The sequence below is a fragment of the Martes martes genome (genome assembly GCF_963455335.1).
Source record: "Martes martes genome assembly, chromosome: 3".
Taxonomy (NCBI): domain Eukaryota; kingdom Metazoa; phylum Chordata; class Mammalia; order Carnivora; family Mustelidae; genus Martes; species Martes martes.
The window spans coordinates 177071464-177090335 of record NC_137890.1 but is presented as its reverse complement, the minus strand read 5'-3'; the positions used below and the strand labels follow the sequence as shown (position 1 = coordinate 177090335).

General features: G+C 41.6%; 1 protein-coding gene across 1 annotated transcript in view; it reads right to left on the bottom strand.

Moving 5' to 3' along the window:
* The window catches only part of PLEKHM3 (pleckstrin homology domain containing M3), a gene marked incomplete at its 5' end in the record, with an annotated part of 151861 nt that overhangs the window by 130925 nt on the left and 2064 nt on the right, over positions 1–18872 (bottom strand). The window contains one exon of the mRNA XM_080797950.1: positions 5360–6295. Within this exon, the coding sequence (XP_080654076.1) occupies positions 5360–6295 (936 nt within the window). The remainder of the gene's footprint in view (positions 1–5359; positions 6296–18872) is intronic.

Below are 18872 nucleotides of genomic sequence, written 5' to 3'. Positions count from 1 at the left end.
CAGCCACTGAAAAGCTCTGAGGGAAAAAAAAGCAAGGCGGGGGGAGAAATAGGGTGGGGGGCAAAGAAAAACTGGAGTGCAATTCAAACAAAAATAAAATCACGCGCACGCACACACACAGACACACGCACACACACAGACACACACACACACACACACACACACTCAGACACACAAAGAGAGGGGAAAAAATGCTCCCCCCCACCTCAGGTCCTAACAACATACTTCTTTATCAGAGGTTCATTGTCAATCAATTAGCCGAGGCAGCAGGGGTCTGTGAGGTGGGGGTACCCAGGGAAACAATGGGCAGCCCTGTTGTATTACTATTTAATCACTTTTGCTAAATAAATAGAGCAGCCCCGAGGTGCTGTCATGTCAAGGGAATTTATAACCAAAAAAAAAAAAACTTCATTTCTCCTTGGTCATTCCTTTTTTCCCTTCAGGACAAGAGAGGGTTATTACTGTAGCCTTAAGTTCCATCTTTGTGTTTCTTGCCTTTGATTCCCACTCGGACCCTGCCACTTTCTGGCACTAATTTGTCAGGCTGAACAAAGAGAGGATTTGTACCTCCTGTAAGGTCTCAATTAGGAATGGCTTCTGCTGTATTATGTGCCATTCAGGGAGGACACAATGCCGGTAATTACAGGAATTTGCACTAAATGGCTGAAGAATTCACAGCAAAACTACCCCCCCACCCTTGGGCTTACTCCTCCCAAGGACTTGGGGGAAAGGAAAGCAAAATCTCTAACACCAGAGAGATGTAATTACCAACAGCAGTCCCAAGAGGTTAAACAGCAGCCAAAGGAGTAAAACCATAAACCTGACAGTGTGAAAATAGTAGAGGGGATCCCCTCGGCTCACTGTGTTTCTTGCTCTCTCTTCTGTTAGTGTTATTCAACTTCAGTCCATAATCAGGAGCACCGTCGCACGGTGGCCATCTGATATCACTCCCAGATTACAAAGCAGGAACAGAAAGAACGCTTTAAACGGTGAGCTTTGCAGCTCCCTCAGCACCTAAAACGAGGCCCTGAGCCCTTTGATTATAGTACTCAATTGGTAGGTTTCTCGATTGCCAGGAAATTACAGGAAAAACAGCTGTATGTACTTGTGCCAAGAGAACCATGCATCTATCTACTGAAAGGAAATAGGTATGTACACATGTCTAATTCCGGAAGAAAACAGGACTACTGCCCTGTGATCTAATTTATACAGCATTTTGTGAGCAACCTAATTTAGAACGACATATAGGTATATACTTCATAAATATTTTAATAAGCTGCATAATCATTTGTTTTAGTATTAATTTTTAATTCCACAGGTGCCCCATTGCCAAACCAAATTTTGAATCCCAACCGGTAACTTCACTGGAGAATCGGACCTCATTTTCTTCCTCAGAGGTGTTCCTGAAAAGCTGTACTAAAGCAGTACCAAATTAATTGTTCTGAAATACCGCTTGCATCATATGCTCTCTCTGCTCAGGAACCTTGTGTGAGGGGCACCTGGGTGGCTCGGTCGGTTAAGCCTCAGCCTTTCGCTCAGGTCATGATCCAGCGGTCCTGGATTGATGCCCTGGCATTGGGCTCTCTGCTCAGCAGGGAGGCTGCTTCCCACCCACCCCACCCACCCCCACTCCCCTACCCCCGCCTCCTTGTGATCTCTGTCAAATTAAAAAAAAAAAAAAAAGAACCTTCTGTGACTTCAGGATCACATGTTCAGTTGAACCCTATCAAACTCCTTTTGCAGGTCAAAAGTGACTGAATAGCTGCTATTTCATACAGTTGTATTGCCACCACCTAACTCTGTCACAGTGGCCATCTGACACTCATGACGTGCTGATGTGATTAATGTCGGGCTCCCTGAGTAGACTGTAGGTTCCATGAGGGCAGGGACCACGTCTGCTTTCTTGTAGCACAGACTTCTCTAGATGCACCTGGGTTTTTGGCACAGGGGCAAAAACTCAGCACATGGGCAGAAACTCAGCCCATGATAAACAGGAGAAGGAAGGAAAGAACTTCATTTCCAATGGCATGTTTTCAGGAAGAAGGAATGCAAGTGCAAAGGCCCTGGAGGCAAGAATGACCAAGGTAGGTTCCAGAACAACAAGATGACCACTGTGGCTGTGGCTTCCTAGCATGAGGCAGCCATGGAGCTGAGAGGAAGCCATGGAACAAACCACACATCATCAAATACAACTATAAAAAGTTCAAGCACATGTTAAGAAATACACAATTATATATAAGCATGTATTTTCAAAACCATAACCTCAGGCATTTTGGGATGGTCATGGTCCATTTTCTCTGCAGGGGCTCCTTAAATTTCCAAAAAGGATATAAAAAATTCTTCACCTACAGAAAGAATTTAGTGAAAGAAGGCCAAGTGTACTATAATGTAGATTTAAAAGCCAACATTTGTAGCTCGCCCAGATAGCAACCAAATGACATCATAATAAAGAGCTGCTCAGGGCAATCTTCCACTTCTAAAGTTTTTTCATCAAAAATATTTAAAGGGAATAAATAAATAAATCCTCCCCAAAAAATATTTAAAGGGGGAGGGACTAAGTGGATGTAAAAACTTACATTCTAAAGACACTCACTACAACTGTGAAATACTCTGAATTAGCTTCTCCTTAAAATAACAGATAATGCCAAGTTCAAATAAAAACAATTTAGTTAGCATTTTGATGTTTTTAGAAGGTAAACATACTACGCAACTAGATTTTTCACCAAATGGATATTTTTGTAAGGATGAAAAGTTAGGGGACTCAAATACTAAATGAATACAACAGCTGGTTTAGATTAACTGTCTGTGAGAGATCAATTTTTAAAGTCCCATCTGCTATAATAATCTTTAATATAATGAACAACCTCTCAAGTAATTTTAAAAACATTCAGAGGTTTGCTCAACAAGTTTTAGCCTTTTTCTTTTGAGACTCTGCCCCCTACAGGAGATGAAGTATTCCTACCTGGGGTAGGAAACCAGTATTCATGTTGCAATTAAGGAAAATGAAAAGCAACGATGTGTAGCAAGAAGCAACTGAATGTAGCATTTTCCAAGGGAAGGGGTACTAAAATGAAATTTAAGAATCTCTACTTTGGAATCCACCATACTACACAAATTAGGACTGACTTCTCCCCACCCCAGATTAGAAAACTACCTGCGCCTTACAGAACTCCAAAACAGAGCATGAAGGTAAGAGCTGAGCAGAGCAAATGAGTTTTAGATTTCATTTCTCCTGCCTCCTAGGTTCCCTACTACCACCCATCCCCAGCCAGGCCAAACTGAATGAGGACATTTAGACAGCAAAGGGAGATCCCCTACCACATGGAACCTAAGGCAGCTGCCAAAAAGTTCTATCCCTGCCCATTATGCAATCCTTCCCTCTTTTTCTCTAGTTTCCTTCTCCCTGCCTCTTCTACTCACCTTTGTCTTCTTCCTGTTTTCATTTCTCCAACTGCTAGTATGTGATGGACCTGCTGAATGCTACCTCTACTTGCATTTCTCCTTCCACTGAGTGCTAGAAACGCTGCTAACGCAGTCCAGAACGTGGGCAGTGCACACTCCATCAGGAAGCAAACTTATGAGAGCAAGGTGAATTAGGGGTCAACTATGTGACAACCCTTGTGTAATCGCCGAGACTTTTCTTCCCCCTTTTACTAGACAGTTTCCCAATTCAGCTATTCCAGTCTCTGCTTTGAAAACTAAGCTGAGCTATTTATTCTTCTGGACTCCAATAACACAACAGATTTGTTGACCCTATCAGCAATCCAAGCCCACAGAAGTGTATCATAATTCCAGAATCTTCACAGAGTCAGCATCAATAAATTATTGTTGGATGACTGAACTTCGAAATATATGCACTGATATAAGACACTAAAGGGGAGCCTGGGTGGCTCAGGGGGTTAAGCCTCTGCCTTCGGCTCAGGTCATGATCTCAGGGTCCTGGGATCAAGCCCCACATCAGGCTCCCTGCACACTGGGAAGTTTGCTTCTCCCTCTCCCTCTGCCTCTCTCCCCACCCATGCTCTCTCTTGCTTTCTCAAATAAATAAATAAAATATTTTTTAAAAAGAACACTAAAATGTCAATAATTTCTAAAAGCTGTGGTAAAGCTAGTATTCCCTTATTTTGAAAAATTTTGCAAAAGTAGCTGGCTGACTCATCACAAGGTCATTCACGCCTGCAGATACATGCATATCACCTAGGAAGGCTTCCTTACCAGCTCAGAGTTGCTGGTCTCCCCTACCCAACTCTGCAACTTTCTGCTTCATAGTTACTGAGGCCCTCCAGAGAACGCAGGGATGATCCACTTAATCGCCTCTTTAGGTATATTATTTGTCAATAGAAAAGGCAATCATCCCAAATAACCTAAACTGAAATTTTCATTGTGCCACCACTATTTGGGTTTTAAGGCAAAGTCAAGCAAAAATTGAAAATTTGGTCTTGGCTGGTGGTGAGCTTCCTCTTCTTTTTTAAAACAACATAATTAAATCTGATACACCTGAATTAAGATCTTCCAAATCAGGTTTCCAATTAAATTACCTTTGTGGCAAATTTACCTTAAGGATACATTTCTTGTCCAAATTGTGGGGTTTAGTGAAAGCAAAATAATTTCATTTAGTTTACAGTAGATATATAGATTTGGTTTAGTGAGGGTTTTATTGTCTAGTTTACTGCTTGGGGGAGAAATGAAAGGAATGGAAGTAGGGGAGAGAAGGGATAATAGGGTTTTAAGAAATAACAGATGACTGGCCTTGAACTCTACTTTGTGCCTCACCCTTCCACAGCAGTTCTAGAAACCCTGGCTTCCCCAGGATGAGGTACAGGCCTACCATGACTCAGAGGTCATCTACTGAATCATCATCTACCCTGCTGTTAGCCACCTCCAGATTTTCTGTCAAGGCTGACTCTAGATTCTACCTTAAGAGGATTTGACAAGGTCATGATCAATGACAGTCACCATGAACATTTTTCTTCCCAACGAGTGTCAGCAGACAGCTTTGGGCCTGAATATCTACTTTGAGACAATTTGTGACAGCCACATTCCCTGTGACCTTTATTTAAGAAGACAGAGGAAATGGAATCACAGCAGACACAAGAAGCCTAAATTCTAGGCTGATTACGCTTCAGCTAAGTCATTTTGACTCAGTGGGGTATATCCTATCTGCTTCTACTTACGTCACCACAGGGCATAAAGATAAGATGTTTTGATGTAGCGAACTCCTTGAAGGAGATGCTTTTTAAACAAGAGACCCACTGAGGGCTGTGTGACTGGCCCACTGAGGGGATTTTTAAAGTGAATTCCAATGGTGGGATTCCAGATTGTTCTTTAATAAGATTTAGACTAAACCTTTGCTTCATACCTGCACATTTGAAACTCTGAGCAGTGAGTCCTCGCTCCAACGACAAAGTTGTGAGAATGCTGAGGAAGCTGGTGGTCACAGACTGACGTTTGTTCTTCCTGAGTTCGTGCCCACCCATCTGATCCTTGGGTTTGCTCCTCAGGGTGACTTGCAGGTTTTGTTCTGAACTCCTCGCCACGTTGGCTGCTGTTTTCAGAGCCTCCATCCACTCCTCAGCCCTCTGCCGGGTCTCTGCGCGGAGGCGGAGCACATCTTGGGGGAAGATGACTTGAAAGCAAGAGTCACAGTCGTCCAGGTTGTCCACCTGGACAGCCAGACACACATCCACATGGTAGCTTAGCAGGGGGTCCTCATCTAGCTTGCCGGGCTGGAAAGCCATGAGGTAGGCTCTGCTCAGCACGAAAGTAAATGCCTTCCAGTTGTTCTGGACAGTGAGCCTGTACAGAGTCCCTGACTTGATGATGTTTTCGTATTGTCTGGGGCTATCCAAGACAGGGGATGGTGCGAGCAGCTCACTGGATTTCTTCTGTAAACAGTGATTCTGTGTACAGTCAGCGTGATGACCAAGCCCCGGTGAGTTGGCCAGCTCATCCTGCCGCCCCACGTAACCAGGCACAGTGGCGTGCACGACTTCCCAAAGCTTCTGCCCCCAGTCCAAAGCCTCCCATGGTGATTCTGCCTTTAACTGCAGCTGAGTGTTGTCATACAGAACAGTATCCACCAGCCTGGCCTCGAGGTTGCCCAAAACAGATATGCTCTGGAAGTGTGAAAGCTGGTAGGTGGCATAGAGGGCTTGATTGCCACTGCTGTCGAGGCTGTAGAAGTACAAGTTGTAGGGGGAGAGTTCTGCGTAACAGCTTTGCCAGTAACTGTCATGGTCCTTCCTAATCTCCAGGTACCCCTTCTTCAGAATGTTTGGGAATGCCTGCTTGTGTTCTAGAAAGGAAAAAAAAAAACAAAAGAAGCAATGTGTATTAATTTATGAATATGAATGAACTAATGAGATGAAAAGGCAGGTGCAAGAAACTAAAGAGATAGGAGAAGGATATCATTCTGGTTCAAAGCAAACACAGTAGAAACAGTACAATTTCAAGATAGTACAACTGACAAGATGTAATTGGGGGGAAATTTCAGGTCTAAAAAACTTCACAAAGGTGGAATTATGAGTGTAAGATTAAGTACAGAGGGGGGTTGGTTTGAAATATCAGTGTGACATGCAGAGGTCTGTGTGGAAAACAGAAATACAGTAATGACTAGGATTATCCCCCATGGGCCCACGAAATAACCGTACTTCCCCAGGATTCCATGTTTTCTAGGAAACATTCTACAGAGCACCAAATACATAAGAAAGAACATTCCTCCTGTCACTTGACCTAACTCCTTGCTAATATTCCCATCTTTCTTTGGGTTAGGAAAGCCAGGAAGGGTCAATGGAAAGGACAGAGTGACAGAGCAAGAAGTGCACCGCTGATAAACTCCTGTTCCTCAGATACCCCATTAGTCCTCAAGGCCAGTTCATGAGCCTTCTGTCTTATAACCACCTCCCCAGGCTTGACTCAACCGACTCGTTTCAGGTCTCTGCTTACATAGCAGTTCTCTCTCACCTCTGAGCCTGGATGGGCTTATACGGTTCCCGCTGCTTACAGTGTTCCTTCCCACTGCTTCCCCCAGCTCCCACATACTTACCCTTCATCACTAGCCATCCTCTCTTTCAGGAACAGAGTCTGTCCTGACTCCCCCAATCCCTCACCTACATACACAGCCCTGGGTCAGTAACAGGTATCCCTATAATTCCTCTCTGATGGGTTCCTGTCAGGCTGTAGTATAATAGTGTATTTAAATATCTGAACAAATAAAATGAATTTTGAAGTTTTTAAAGAAGCCTGTCCTTCCCATTGGACTGTAAGCTCTGCTGAGGACAGAGGAGATGTTTGTCTTTCAACCTTATTATCATAGCACATAGTACAATGTCGAGTACACAGTAGGCTCTTAAAAAGTACTTGTTGAATGAGAATTATAGCTCCTAGCACAATGCTCAGCATATAGTAGGTATAATTTCTTTCTCTTCCCCTGTTTCACAAGTTTATCTGGTTGGGCCATCTTTAATCAATACTTAGCTGCAATGTATGCAAGTTAAGTACTTTAATAAAGGAGACAGTCATTTGGGAGACTTCCTGATACTTTTATCAGGTGTGAAAATGACATCCATGCAAGAAACAGCACCCCTCCCTGGTAGAGATTTCCATTTCTGAAATTTTAATTTCATTCTGTTTCTTAATTTCTTTACTAACACACATCAGAGGCAGTCATAAACGAATTGAGCCATTCCCTAAAGAAGACAAATCACACTCCCAAAGGGTATGATATCTGATCTTGGCTTTAGGGGGGAAAAAAAAGGTAACACAGATCTAGATCTTAAAATAGCAAACCAAAAGAGAAAAGGAGAGAAATGAGGCAGAGAAAAGCCAATTTTACCTGCTTTACATCTCCAGTCCTGACATTCATTAGTATTTCTGTGATAACTCAAAAGCCATTAATTTCTTGCAACCTACATTTATCCCTTTGTAGAGAGATAATGGATGCCTATTCTCAGTTATCTATCTTTTCTGATAATGCAATAAGGGACGTAGTGCTGTTAGAGACACTGCTGCTACCTCTCCCCCTCTCATTTTCATCAAGCGTTGATGGTAGTTCAATCTTTTCCATAATAAGACTCATAACCATGTGTCCCTCCATCCCCATCTGTCCTGTGACCCAAAGGCTCAGCTACGCCTCCCTGAGTAAAATAAAAACTACCTTTCTTGCTTTTAGCTAGGAATTTTTCCCTCCTTTTCTTTCCTCCCTGCGAGCTTTCTATAATAGCAAGCATGATTAGAAATTCTGCTTTAATTGGGTACAAGCCAGCAGCAAACCTGATTAAAAACTCATCTCTCTCTGGCTGTCCAAGCTAGGGTGGTAGCTGCCAGTTTGGGTGGACCGAGTTAGAAGTCCTGCCTGGGTGTCTCGAAAGTCCCCTCACCTTCTCAATGCAGAGTAAGGGTAGAGAATGCATTGTGTTTCCAGATTTTTTCCCCCACCTGGCTCAGCCCTCTCTAAAGAGGTACATAAAACTGAGACAGAAGAGATTGGTGCTGATCATAGGAAATGGACCATATTTATAGGCTGCAGTTTGTAGCGTTAATTTCTTGAAAAAGAACAGTCAGGAAGAGAGCAAACAGGATCAGAAAGCTGTCCTCTGGGGTGCATGTTCCTCTCTGGAGGGTCTAGTTATATCAGATCTTACTAATATTTCCTGTGTGAAGTACTGATGTCTTTGAAATGTGAAGGGCAGAAGAACGACCAGTTCTCTTTAGCCTCTAACAACTGCTACTTTCTGTTTCTATCTTAAGTTTATTTTTAGTATTTGGCTACAGACAAATCACAAGGTATATATTTAAATCTAAGCTTTCATTAATTTATAGTTCAACTTTTATTTCCCCAGACCATATCATTTCAACTCATTTAATTAACGTCCCACACATTATTGTAAATTGCTCAATTTCACACATGAGTAATGTAAAATCTATCTTAACTAATATCATAAATGATTCAGATGGAACCATGACAAGGATTATCACCATTTCCTCAATTAAATAGGAAAGGCTGATCAAAATGAAATCACTGTACCCAAAAATTTCATATTGAAACCATGAGTAATTCCTTGTGAAAAAGAGGAAAAACAACCAGACCCACCCCTGAATTCATTTCCCCATTGCGTTCTATTTTGGCTGGTACGAAGACCCGGTCCAGGTCCTCTGCAGTGAAAACCCCTTCTTCCTCTTCTCGCCATCCTGCAGTACCAGTGCCGCAGTTTAAGGACGACTGCTTTACCGCAGAGGAAGAAGGGCACTGTCCCCATCATGCGCCTCATTCATCTCTGTACAGCCAATCTGCCAGAGTTCCTCTTCTGCTATTATTTCCTCTACCTGTTCTCAGAAAAGTCTCCTTTCTCATGGCCACCACCTTAATCAAGATTTGCTTGTTTCTTTTTTATTGTGGTATAACTGACATATAACATTTTATTAGTTTCAGATGTACAATTCAGATGTAATGATCCAATATTTGCATATATTGTGAAATGATCACCATAGTATGTCTAGTTAACATCTGCCAGCATACATAACTACAAAACATTTTTTTTCTTGTTATGAGAACTTTTAAGATGTATTCTCTTAGCAACTTTCAAATATGCAATACAGTATTAACTAGAGTTGCCATCCTGTACATTACATCCCAATGACTTTTTATTTTATAACTAGAAAGTTGTACCTTTAAGACCTAATCCAGGTCTTAAATGAGCTCCTTCCTCTAGTCCTCCTTCTTCCTGGCCATCTCACACACTGTTACCAGCATCATGCACAGCCCCTCGCACCCAGTAAAGTTCAAACTCCTTAAGACATTTTATTATGGAAAATTTCAAACACACTCCAAAGCATGTAGAAGAGTAAAATAAACACCCAGGGACCTATCCTTCAGCTTCGGAAATCAAATTTCTGCTATTCTTGTTTCGTATCTCCCACCCTTCTCTGAGTCTGGCTTTTTTGGTTGTTTTGGTTTCAATATTTGAAAGCAGATTGCTAACACTTTACCATTTCTAGTGTAAATACTTCAGGGGGTATCTCTAATCTGACAGATAAAACTTGAATACACACACGCGCACACACACACACCCCACTTTCACACCCAACAACATGAATAATCCTCATCTAATCTACAGTCTATATATGATATTCCCAGATTGTCTAAAAAAATTTCTTTATACAGATGGTTTGTTCAACTTAGGTTCACACATTGATTTGGCTAATACATCTTTTAAATCTCTTTAAATCTATAACAGTTCTCCTTCTTTTTTTTTTCATGCCACACATATTTATTGAAGAAATGAGTTCACTTGTCCTGTAGAACTTCTCACATTCTGGACTTCACATCCCAGATCACAATAAATGAAAGAAACATTTAGGTAATCTAGTTTACCAAGAAAATCTGGACTGCCTGAGTCAGCACAATGAATGAAAGTCACAAGAATAGGATTGCAAAGATTGGGAAATGATTACAATGAAAGACAAAGAGCAACATTTCAATGTTTTCAAAGAATTCAAAAGCCCAATGTGGTGCCAATATTCTAAAGCAAAGTTATCTAGGCAAATTTAAAGGACACATTTAAATTCTTATTACAAGATTAATAAATGTGAAAGGAAACCAAAGTGGAGAATGAATGAAGAATAGCCACACACTTCAGTGTAACACCGTCTAAAACAAGCCTGAAAGGACTGCATTTCAAAGTCTGGCAGATAAATTACATTTCTTCTGTGGTGGAAGGGGCTAGGGGGCTCCTTTCGGTCTCCTGTAAATAAAGCACTAAGACCATTCATGAGCGCTCCGTCCTCATGACCCATGCACCTCCCAAAGGCCACATCTCCTGATATCATCAGTTTAGAAGACAGTTCAACGTATGAAGTTTGGGAGTGACATAAAATATTCAGACCGTAGCACCAGTCAAACAGAAACTCATGGTGCTCAACTTCTATCACATCTTTAGTCCTGACTATTCATTATTTTATTCATATAGTGGATCCCAAACACAACCCGCACAACAATTTTTCCATACTTCCTTTACTCTTCCCCAACACCGAATCCCACTGCCTCATTTTGTGCGCTGCAGGGAGCTCCTTTGCACATACTATGCTCGGCTTCATGTCAGCGTTGCACTACCTGATGTCCTGCACAAGTGCTCCGGAGCACAGTGGCTAAGGCCAAAGGTGTTGGAGCCAATGAGCCTAAACTGAAATCATAATTCTGCACTTACTGGCTTGAGACCATGGGCAAATTACTTAACCTGAGTCTCAGTTTTGTCATCTTTAAGATGGGCTATCATAATAGCACCTACCTTATTGTACTCTTGTGAGAAAGAAATGAGTAGCTCTTAGAACAATGCCTGATACATCATGAGTATTCAACAGATGTTTCTTATTTTGGTCATCTGGTCTCAAAAGAATATTCTTGCCTCCTTGTTAAAGCTAACCTTTCCACCTCTACTTTGTGCCTAATTCCTTCCCACCTCTTTAGAATCTCTTCCTCTGCAACATCTAAGTATTATCCATCCATGAATCTCTTTTCTTCCTGTCTTCCAATACCCTAAGGTTTGTTGTATCTATCAAAAAAGCATTCACTTGATCCTACCTCTTGTCCGGCTCACTCCGTCTCCTTCCTTCAGAGGCCAAATTCTCACATTGCCTCCACGTCCTGTTCCACACAATCTGGATTCTGACTACTGCTGCGACCTCATCTCACATCATCTAACATCCCTTCTCTCATTCCAGCCACACTCTTTTATGTCCTGTGAGTGAGCTGAGTGCATGCCACCCTCTGAACTCTGAGGTTGCTATATCCTCCATTTGGAACTTCTCTCCGCAGCCCCACTGACTTACACGCCTCCCAGTTTCTCCCCTCAAAGGTGCCATCCTCAGTGAGGCCATCCTTTACCACCTTCAAGAGCCCCCTCTCTATCTTATACTTTGCTTTATTTCCTTCAAAGAACTCTCTCCTTCTCCTCGAGGGCAGGGACCTGGATTTCTCTCTCACCCCTGTATACTCTGTGGCTGTCTCCATAAATATTTGTTGAATGTATGTACAAAAGACTCTGCTAGAATCTGTGGACACCAAATGAATCAGAAACAGGTCCTGTCAACAGATCTATGGCCCAGTTAGAGCCTTTCTTTTTCTTTTCAAAAGTCCCATTTCTCTTTGGCCCCAGCCACCCTAAGTTTGGACCTTATCACTTCACAGCATGAAAACTGGCAGAGTCTTCTAATTGGTTTCAATCCCTTCCATTCTTTCCATCTATCAATCCATCCTATACTGGGTCGGGGGGAGGTAGGCTGAGGGGAATCAATAAATAGCATTCCTTCACTCACCCAAGTTTTAAACCAATTGAGATTGATGGACATTGTCAGACACATGGAGAACATCAGCCAGTTGGAGGATACAGCTTAGGGATCCTCCTACCAACCTGACTCCTAGGACTATACATACTTACCTCTGAATAATAAGCAGTACTGATTACCACAGACTACCCCTCCTGGGGGACTGCCCATGAAAGGCTGATGGATGGAGGAGCAGGTCTGGAGGAACAGACCAGAACCAGTGCTTCCTGTGTGAGAGGCTGAGTTATACATACCCAGTTCCTCTCCTAAACTTGCCTATAAGTTGCTCTTCCCTGGGGATGGAGTGTGCAAAGGGAAGGAAAGAGGCCAGGAGTGTTAGTCTAACTGATATCCCTTTACATAGACACAAAACTTATAGGAGAGGAGGTTCCCTGGTACCTACCCCCACTACCCCTCAACCCCGTTGACTTATATACTTTTTATAAAATACCCCTTTAATCTTGACTTTCAAGTAATTTTCAAGTGCTTCTTTGCTAAACATATCACACTAAGTCTGTCTGTTTGGCTTTGAAGGTCCTCCAGGACCTCAGACTACAACTCTCAAGAATGCAGCCCTTTCCAGCTTAGCCTCCCAGCCATTCCACACACATGCTATGTTCAACTCCATCTTGGTCTTGAGTTCAACCCTCTAAGCTCAGCCAAAGCATCCTTTCCTCAATGAAGACCTCTCTGACATTCTAGATTGTCTCTTTTCTTTATATTCCTAATTAACAAAACACAGTCTTTCAAGTCTTTGTGTTTCACGTTATAGTTTTCAACTGTATTTAAGCCAGAAACTAGGGGGAAAAGTTTTAAATAGTTTTAGGTTTCTGTTCTCCTCATTAGAGGCACACAAGAGAAGTGACACAGCCACAAAATACTGCAGGAACCAAAAAGGGGCTGTGTCTTGACATCTGAAATATGCTGCATAGGCCAACACAGCCATGGCTCATGGATACTTGTTAACAAAACATTTATGGTAGAAATGAAGTAGGCTCAAGTGATGTCTTTCCTGAGAGCTACTTTGGAGACCTTTCTTTACAGGTAAAGGAAACTATCCCATTTGCTCTCCCTTCATAATAAACCCACGGAAAAAGATATATTATTTGTGAAGGCTCTTGGAGAAATAGACCTGTAACATATCTGGCTACATTATTAGCTAGACAGACATAACAACTTAGGGATCTTTCCCATCTAAGTTCTTTGCTATGGGCAATAGTGATAAGAGCATTAGTCCATACAGTCCTGGTCAATTTCACTTCTAAAGTGTGAACCCCACTAGGAGATCACAGACCCAGCTTCTTAAATGCAGAGGCTTTCTGCCTTCTGTGACAAGGGTAATCCTTAGTCTTTAAGAATTTTGTGACCCAGAAAACAATTCCAAACCAACTTTCAAGCTATGCTCATTCACTGCCATGGTGGGCTTTTACTGTGTTTCCCTAATCTATAGGAATTAAGTACAAAAGAATCTCCCATACTTAGGCCAGCAGATTTTAAGGTAAATGGCATTTCATTAGAGTGTCTTTGGGTTACATTCTAGAATCATGGCAACTTAGAGTCGGAAAGACTAGAAATCCGAGGTAGAACTTGTCAGCTTACCTCATTAACTAGTCCTCCCACTGCTTTACCAACAGAACCCTAATCTTGTTCAGGTATGGTGGCAGATGCTCAGAGGAGATGTCCTCTCCCTTACCCCATGGAAAGAAGCAAGATTTGTTAAGTCCAATCACAGAAATGCTATTTTCCTTTGCCAGGCTTTGATTTAGGGGTAAGCATGTGACTCTAGCTACTGAGGGTGGTGTTACTGGAGGCCACTGGAAAAAAGGCCCAGAAGAGGTGCGCTCTGGTTTTCTTTCCTGACTTTGGCTATTGATATGTAAGAAAATGGCTCTTGAGACTACTGTAGCTATTTGTACCAATGAAGATAAAGAAAAGACATTACCAGTATACGAAGCAGAGCAAAAAGATGGAAAGTGCCTGGATGTTTGATGACCCTGGGACCTCCTACATCTGGACCTCTTAAGTGTTTATTGCATAGAGTGCCTGATATTCACTAAGTGCTCCACAGCTACCTATGAGATGGAAGAGAATGGAAGATGATAAATGGCTTTATTATTTATGCCACTTTTAGGTGGGTATGCTAATTAACTGCTTCTGAAAATATTCTTAACTAACTTAACAGATTTAGAAAGAGATCCCAGGAAGCAAAATGACTTGGCCAAGATTATACCACAAAGTGTGCAAGTTAAGAGTAGAACTCTAACCTCCAAACCTGGAATCTAGATCATACCATGTTTATTTGTGGTGGAAAGAATGACCTAAACTTCCTCGGGCTTGAGAGACAGCATTATTGAGTGATTACGCGTGGCCTCTAATGTCAGGCCTGGCTCAGAATCCTGGCCCCACTACATACTACTGCATGGCCCTGGGTGAGGTCAACTTCCTTAAGACTCAGTTTCTTCATTTGTAAAATCAGAACAATATCATCTATCATATTAAACTATTATGAATATTAAATAAGATAACACACACGTAGCACAAGGCTGAGTATAAAGTTAACTCTCATTTAATGACAGCTCTTACTGATAGTATTAACAAACTTCATTCAACTGAAGGTAAGGCAAGAGAGGCCATTTCTGTTTTGGAAAACAAACAAAACAAAACAGTACTGTCCTGATGTTCTGAGTGCCAACACATAAAATTTAACCAGACACTTTGCCTATGATCATACTTGGTACAAAACAAAGTTTTCTATGATACAGTTTTTGGCATCAAAAAACTTCCAACCTAATATGGGAGATGGATATACAAGCAATTACCTATCATTCACAGCAGAATTAAATGTGCTGTGAAAACATACAGTGAAAGAAAAAAAAGAATTTTAATTGAAAAAAATATAGAAAGGTCTCAGGGAGGACATGGCATTTGGATCAATCCCTGAAAGATAATAGTGGCAAGGAAGGTAATCTGGAAGAAAAGAAAACCTGAGCAAAGGCTCAGGAGCTTGAAAGGACATGGCACATTAAAAAATGGCACATAGGTGGGGTGAGAGAAGGTGCTAGTGTTAAGGCTGGGAAGATACCTGCACGCTTTATAAAATTTACATTTGATTTTGAAAAGAATGGGGAACCATTATTCATTTTTGAGAACAGAATAGTGTGAACAGATTTGTGTTTTAAGAAGGTAACTCTAGCAGTTTGTGAAATTAGTGACTACAGTTCTCTTTAGCCAAGAAAAATAAACCATATTAACAGAGCAATCACAGAAATGTTAGAATTAGGGTATGGGCTGTCGATGAGGCATGTTGGGTTTCCAATAGCTGCCACAGGCCAACGTTTAATAATGTAACCAGTGGAAACTATACAACCATATAAAATCAACTTTCTGTGACCTATTTTAGCAACTTCTTTGTACTGACTAATCTTGTTGAAGGATGAATCATAAATTCAGCAAGAGACCATGTCCTGGTGACCTCACTTGTTCTAAGCCCACAGGAATATTCTCACCTCTATTGGCTCCAAGGCTTTTAAGAAACATCCTAATTGAAAAAGCAGTCATTTTAGTGTAAGTCCCAAACTTCGCTTTTTTTTTTTTTTTTAAGTGAAAGATGGGGAAAAAGGGAATGGAAACAGAGTAACATAAAACTCAAGATAAAAAAAATCATACTGCCATGGTCTTTCTAGCTCTAAAGAAAATCTCTGCTTGAGACCTTCTCCTAAAGTACTTAGAACAAGAAGATACAGGCATAGAAATGGTACCAGGTCACCAGAGAGTGAGACCAACTGACACAAAAGCCCAGCTGACCACTGCCCTTGTCAAGCAGATGAAAATGTGAACACAGTCAGGGGGGGAAAAGGAAGTCAGACTCGCAGTCTGTTGAGTTTCAGAGCTCCATGGTTAATGCAAAGGATTTCTTAAAAAAAAGATTTTAAAAATTGCAACCACAGCAGTTCACCCAAAAGTAGAGTTAGTTACAAGGCACACAGAAATTCTTCTGTGTTAAATAATTTCAACCATACACATATTTCCATGATTTACCAATCTGACTATAGTTAATTAGCTCCTATACAACCATGAGTCAGGGTCAGTTCAAATATATCTTAAAATGATATAATTTTAGATTTGGGAGGGTCTTAGAGACAATTTAACCTGCTTCACTAGGTTTTTAATCAAAACCAACAGACAAGTGATTTTTACAAACCTACACAGTGAGTCTTAACTGACTGTTCTTTCCACACACCCCTCGCCTTCCTCTACCATGTGTATATGTTTATAAGTCTAAGTCTGTGTGTATGTGTGATCTATCTTCCTTATTGATAACATATCTAGCATCCACATGTTCATATGACTTTCTATGTTCTTACCTTAATTCATATTTACATTTGGATTATAATTCTAAGATGTTAGGACCCTGTCTTCCGACCTCATGGGAAATTCGCTGCCACCTATGGCTGTATTATTACTCATTGAAAAAGAACAGGATGATAGTCATATAAAGGGGAAAGGGTTAACTACAGATATTGGTCCAAGAGTATGTCTGTACAGAACTAAGATCGGTGCTAGGACTAGCAATGAGCCGTCCTGGTGGGAGAACTAGGACTGTCCCCCAAGGCTGGTTTCCTGTCATACCTTGCTACAGGCTTCCCACGGCATGGCAGTAAGGAGCTGACCATGAGGAAGCTTTGTGTCCACTACCTGTCCTGAGAATTTTTAGAAATAACTGCCTTTGATGTGAAGTGAAGGACGTGCTAACTAACTAGACAGGGAACTCCTTCTACAAAGTACATGTATATCAAATCATTCCAACATACACTTTAAATAATGCCTTCCAACTTTGCAAATTATACTTCAATAAAGTTGGGGGGGCCCACCTCTGTTTCCATCTTGCCTTAGATCTCGTGCTTCCCAGTGATTTATGACCTAACCTTTTCAACATTACTATCCCGTCCTCAGATAGTGCAGACAGTCTTAGCTGGGTTGGATTCAAACCACAATCCATCAACCTGGTAGACCCACTGACCATAACCTTCGTCTACTTAGCACTGGCAACATTCCCTTGTAAGAAGCCTGTCCTGGGTCTGTCTCTGCCTGAGGCAATAAAATTTCTAGAATCCATCCATCTATAGGCTTCTAAGTAAGACTGAAAAAGATAGCCAAAGATCAAACAAAATCCCAAAGCCTCTTTCCGTAGTTATAAATCCATGGGGTCACCTCACTTAAGCTCTTTTGTATAGCCAGTGTTCAAGAGTATGAAAGGAAAGTTACAGTCTTCCTTCCCGTGGACTCACTGGTCCCCTAAAGAACTGTGGCCAGTTCTGCACTGTCCATGTACTACTTAGTGAATTTGTTAAATGCAAAAAAGAATCCTTGTTTAGCTAGGCCACTTTGTGGTTCTTGGTCTTTCCTCACTGGTGATCTCCTGAGGGATTAATTTTAGTTCCATGATCGTCATCCAGGTCTCTCTTCCACACCACTTCCCATCTTCTACATCCACAGGCCTGACTGCTAATAAGGCTTTCAAAGCAGAGGGTACTGGAGGCCGAGAACTACTGGCTTCCAATGTAAGGGTACAGCTCCAGCTTAGTGGTTAAGAGCGTGGACTCTGGAGAGAGACTGCCCACGTTCAAATCAAGGATCCACCCTGCACCAGCTACGGGGCTCTAAGCATATTACTTAAGCTCTCTGTGCCTCACCATCTCTGTGTTTCACCATCCTCAAAATGGGGTCAGTAAAAATATCCATATTGCAGGAGTATTATATGAATTAAATAAGCTGCTACTTGTAAGGAACTTATAATTAGTCAGTGCCCACTGTTACTGCCGCCATTTTCTCCTCCTCCTGCCAGAACTGGGCTTTCTCACTCCGTGGACAACACACTGGGTGCTCAGGTGTTGGTTCTGAGAGTGCCAAGTAGGCTCCTAGTCTGTTTGATGCACTCTGCTCTCATATATCCCAAGCAAGAAGCTAGGGAAGAAATGATCTTCAAATCCAAAGCAATAATTTTCTTTAAAGAAACACTATTGGGGAACGAGGAAGAGTTGAGGAGTGATGCAAAATTACTGCAAAATTACTTCAAAATTACTTCAAATGATTGCCAACTTCAGAAAGACTACAGGGCAAAGCCTAATTATCGCACCAGGCTTCGTGCTCACCAAGCAGCCATCAGATTCTTCCACAAAAGGGAATCCTAACTGTATCCAGGCAACCCAGGAGTCTTCGAGGTATCTGGATACTCCTCCAAGGCCAGGGCAACATTCTGCCAATGGGAGGGGCCACTTTATAAGCCATATCTGTTTGATTTTCTCTTATCATAAGGATAGTGCAGGGCAGCCTTTGAGATGAAAGCAAATCTTCATTTTTCACTGCTGCTAAAGAACTCCACAGAGAGGATGTGCAAGGTATGAAATGCTAGAATATGGCACGAGGGTGGAGGGAAAAGAGGGTGGAGTTTTTTTCTAGAAAGACGCAAACTGCCTAAAGAAGTTATTGTTGTTAATTTATCAGCTTATCAGAATTACATGCATTTCACATTTTAAACAATTTTTTAGAGC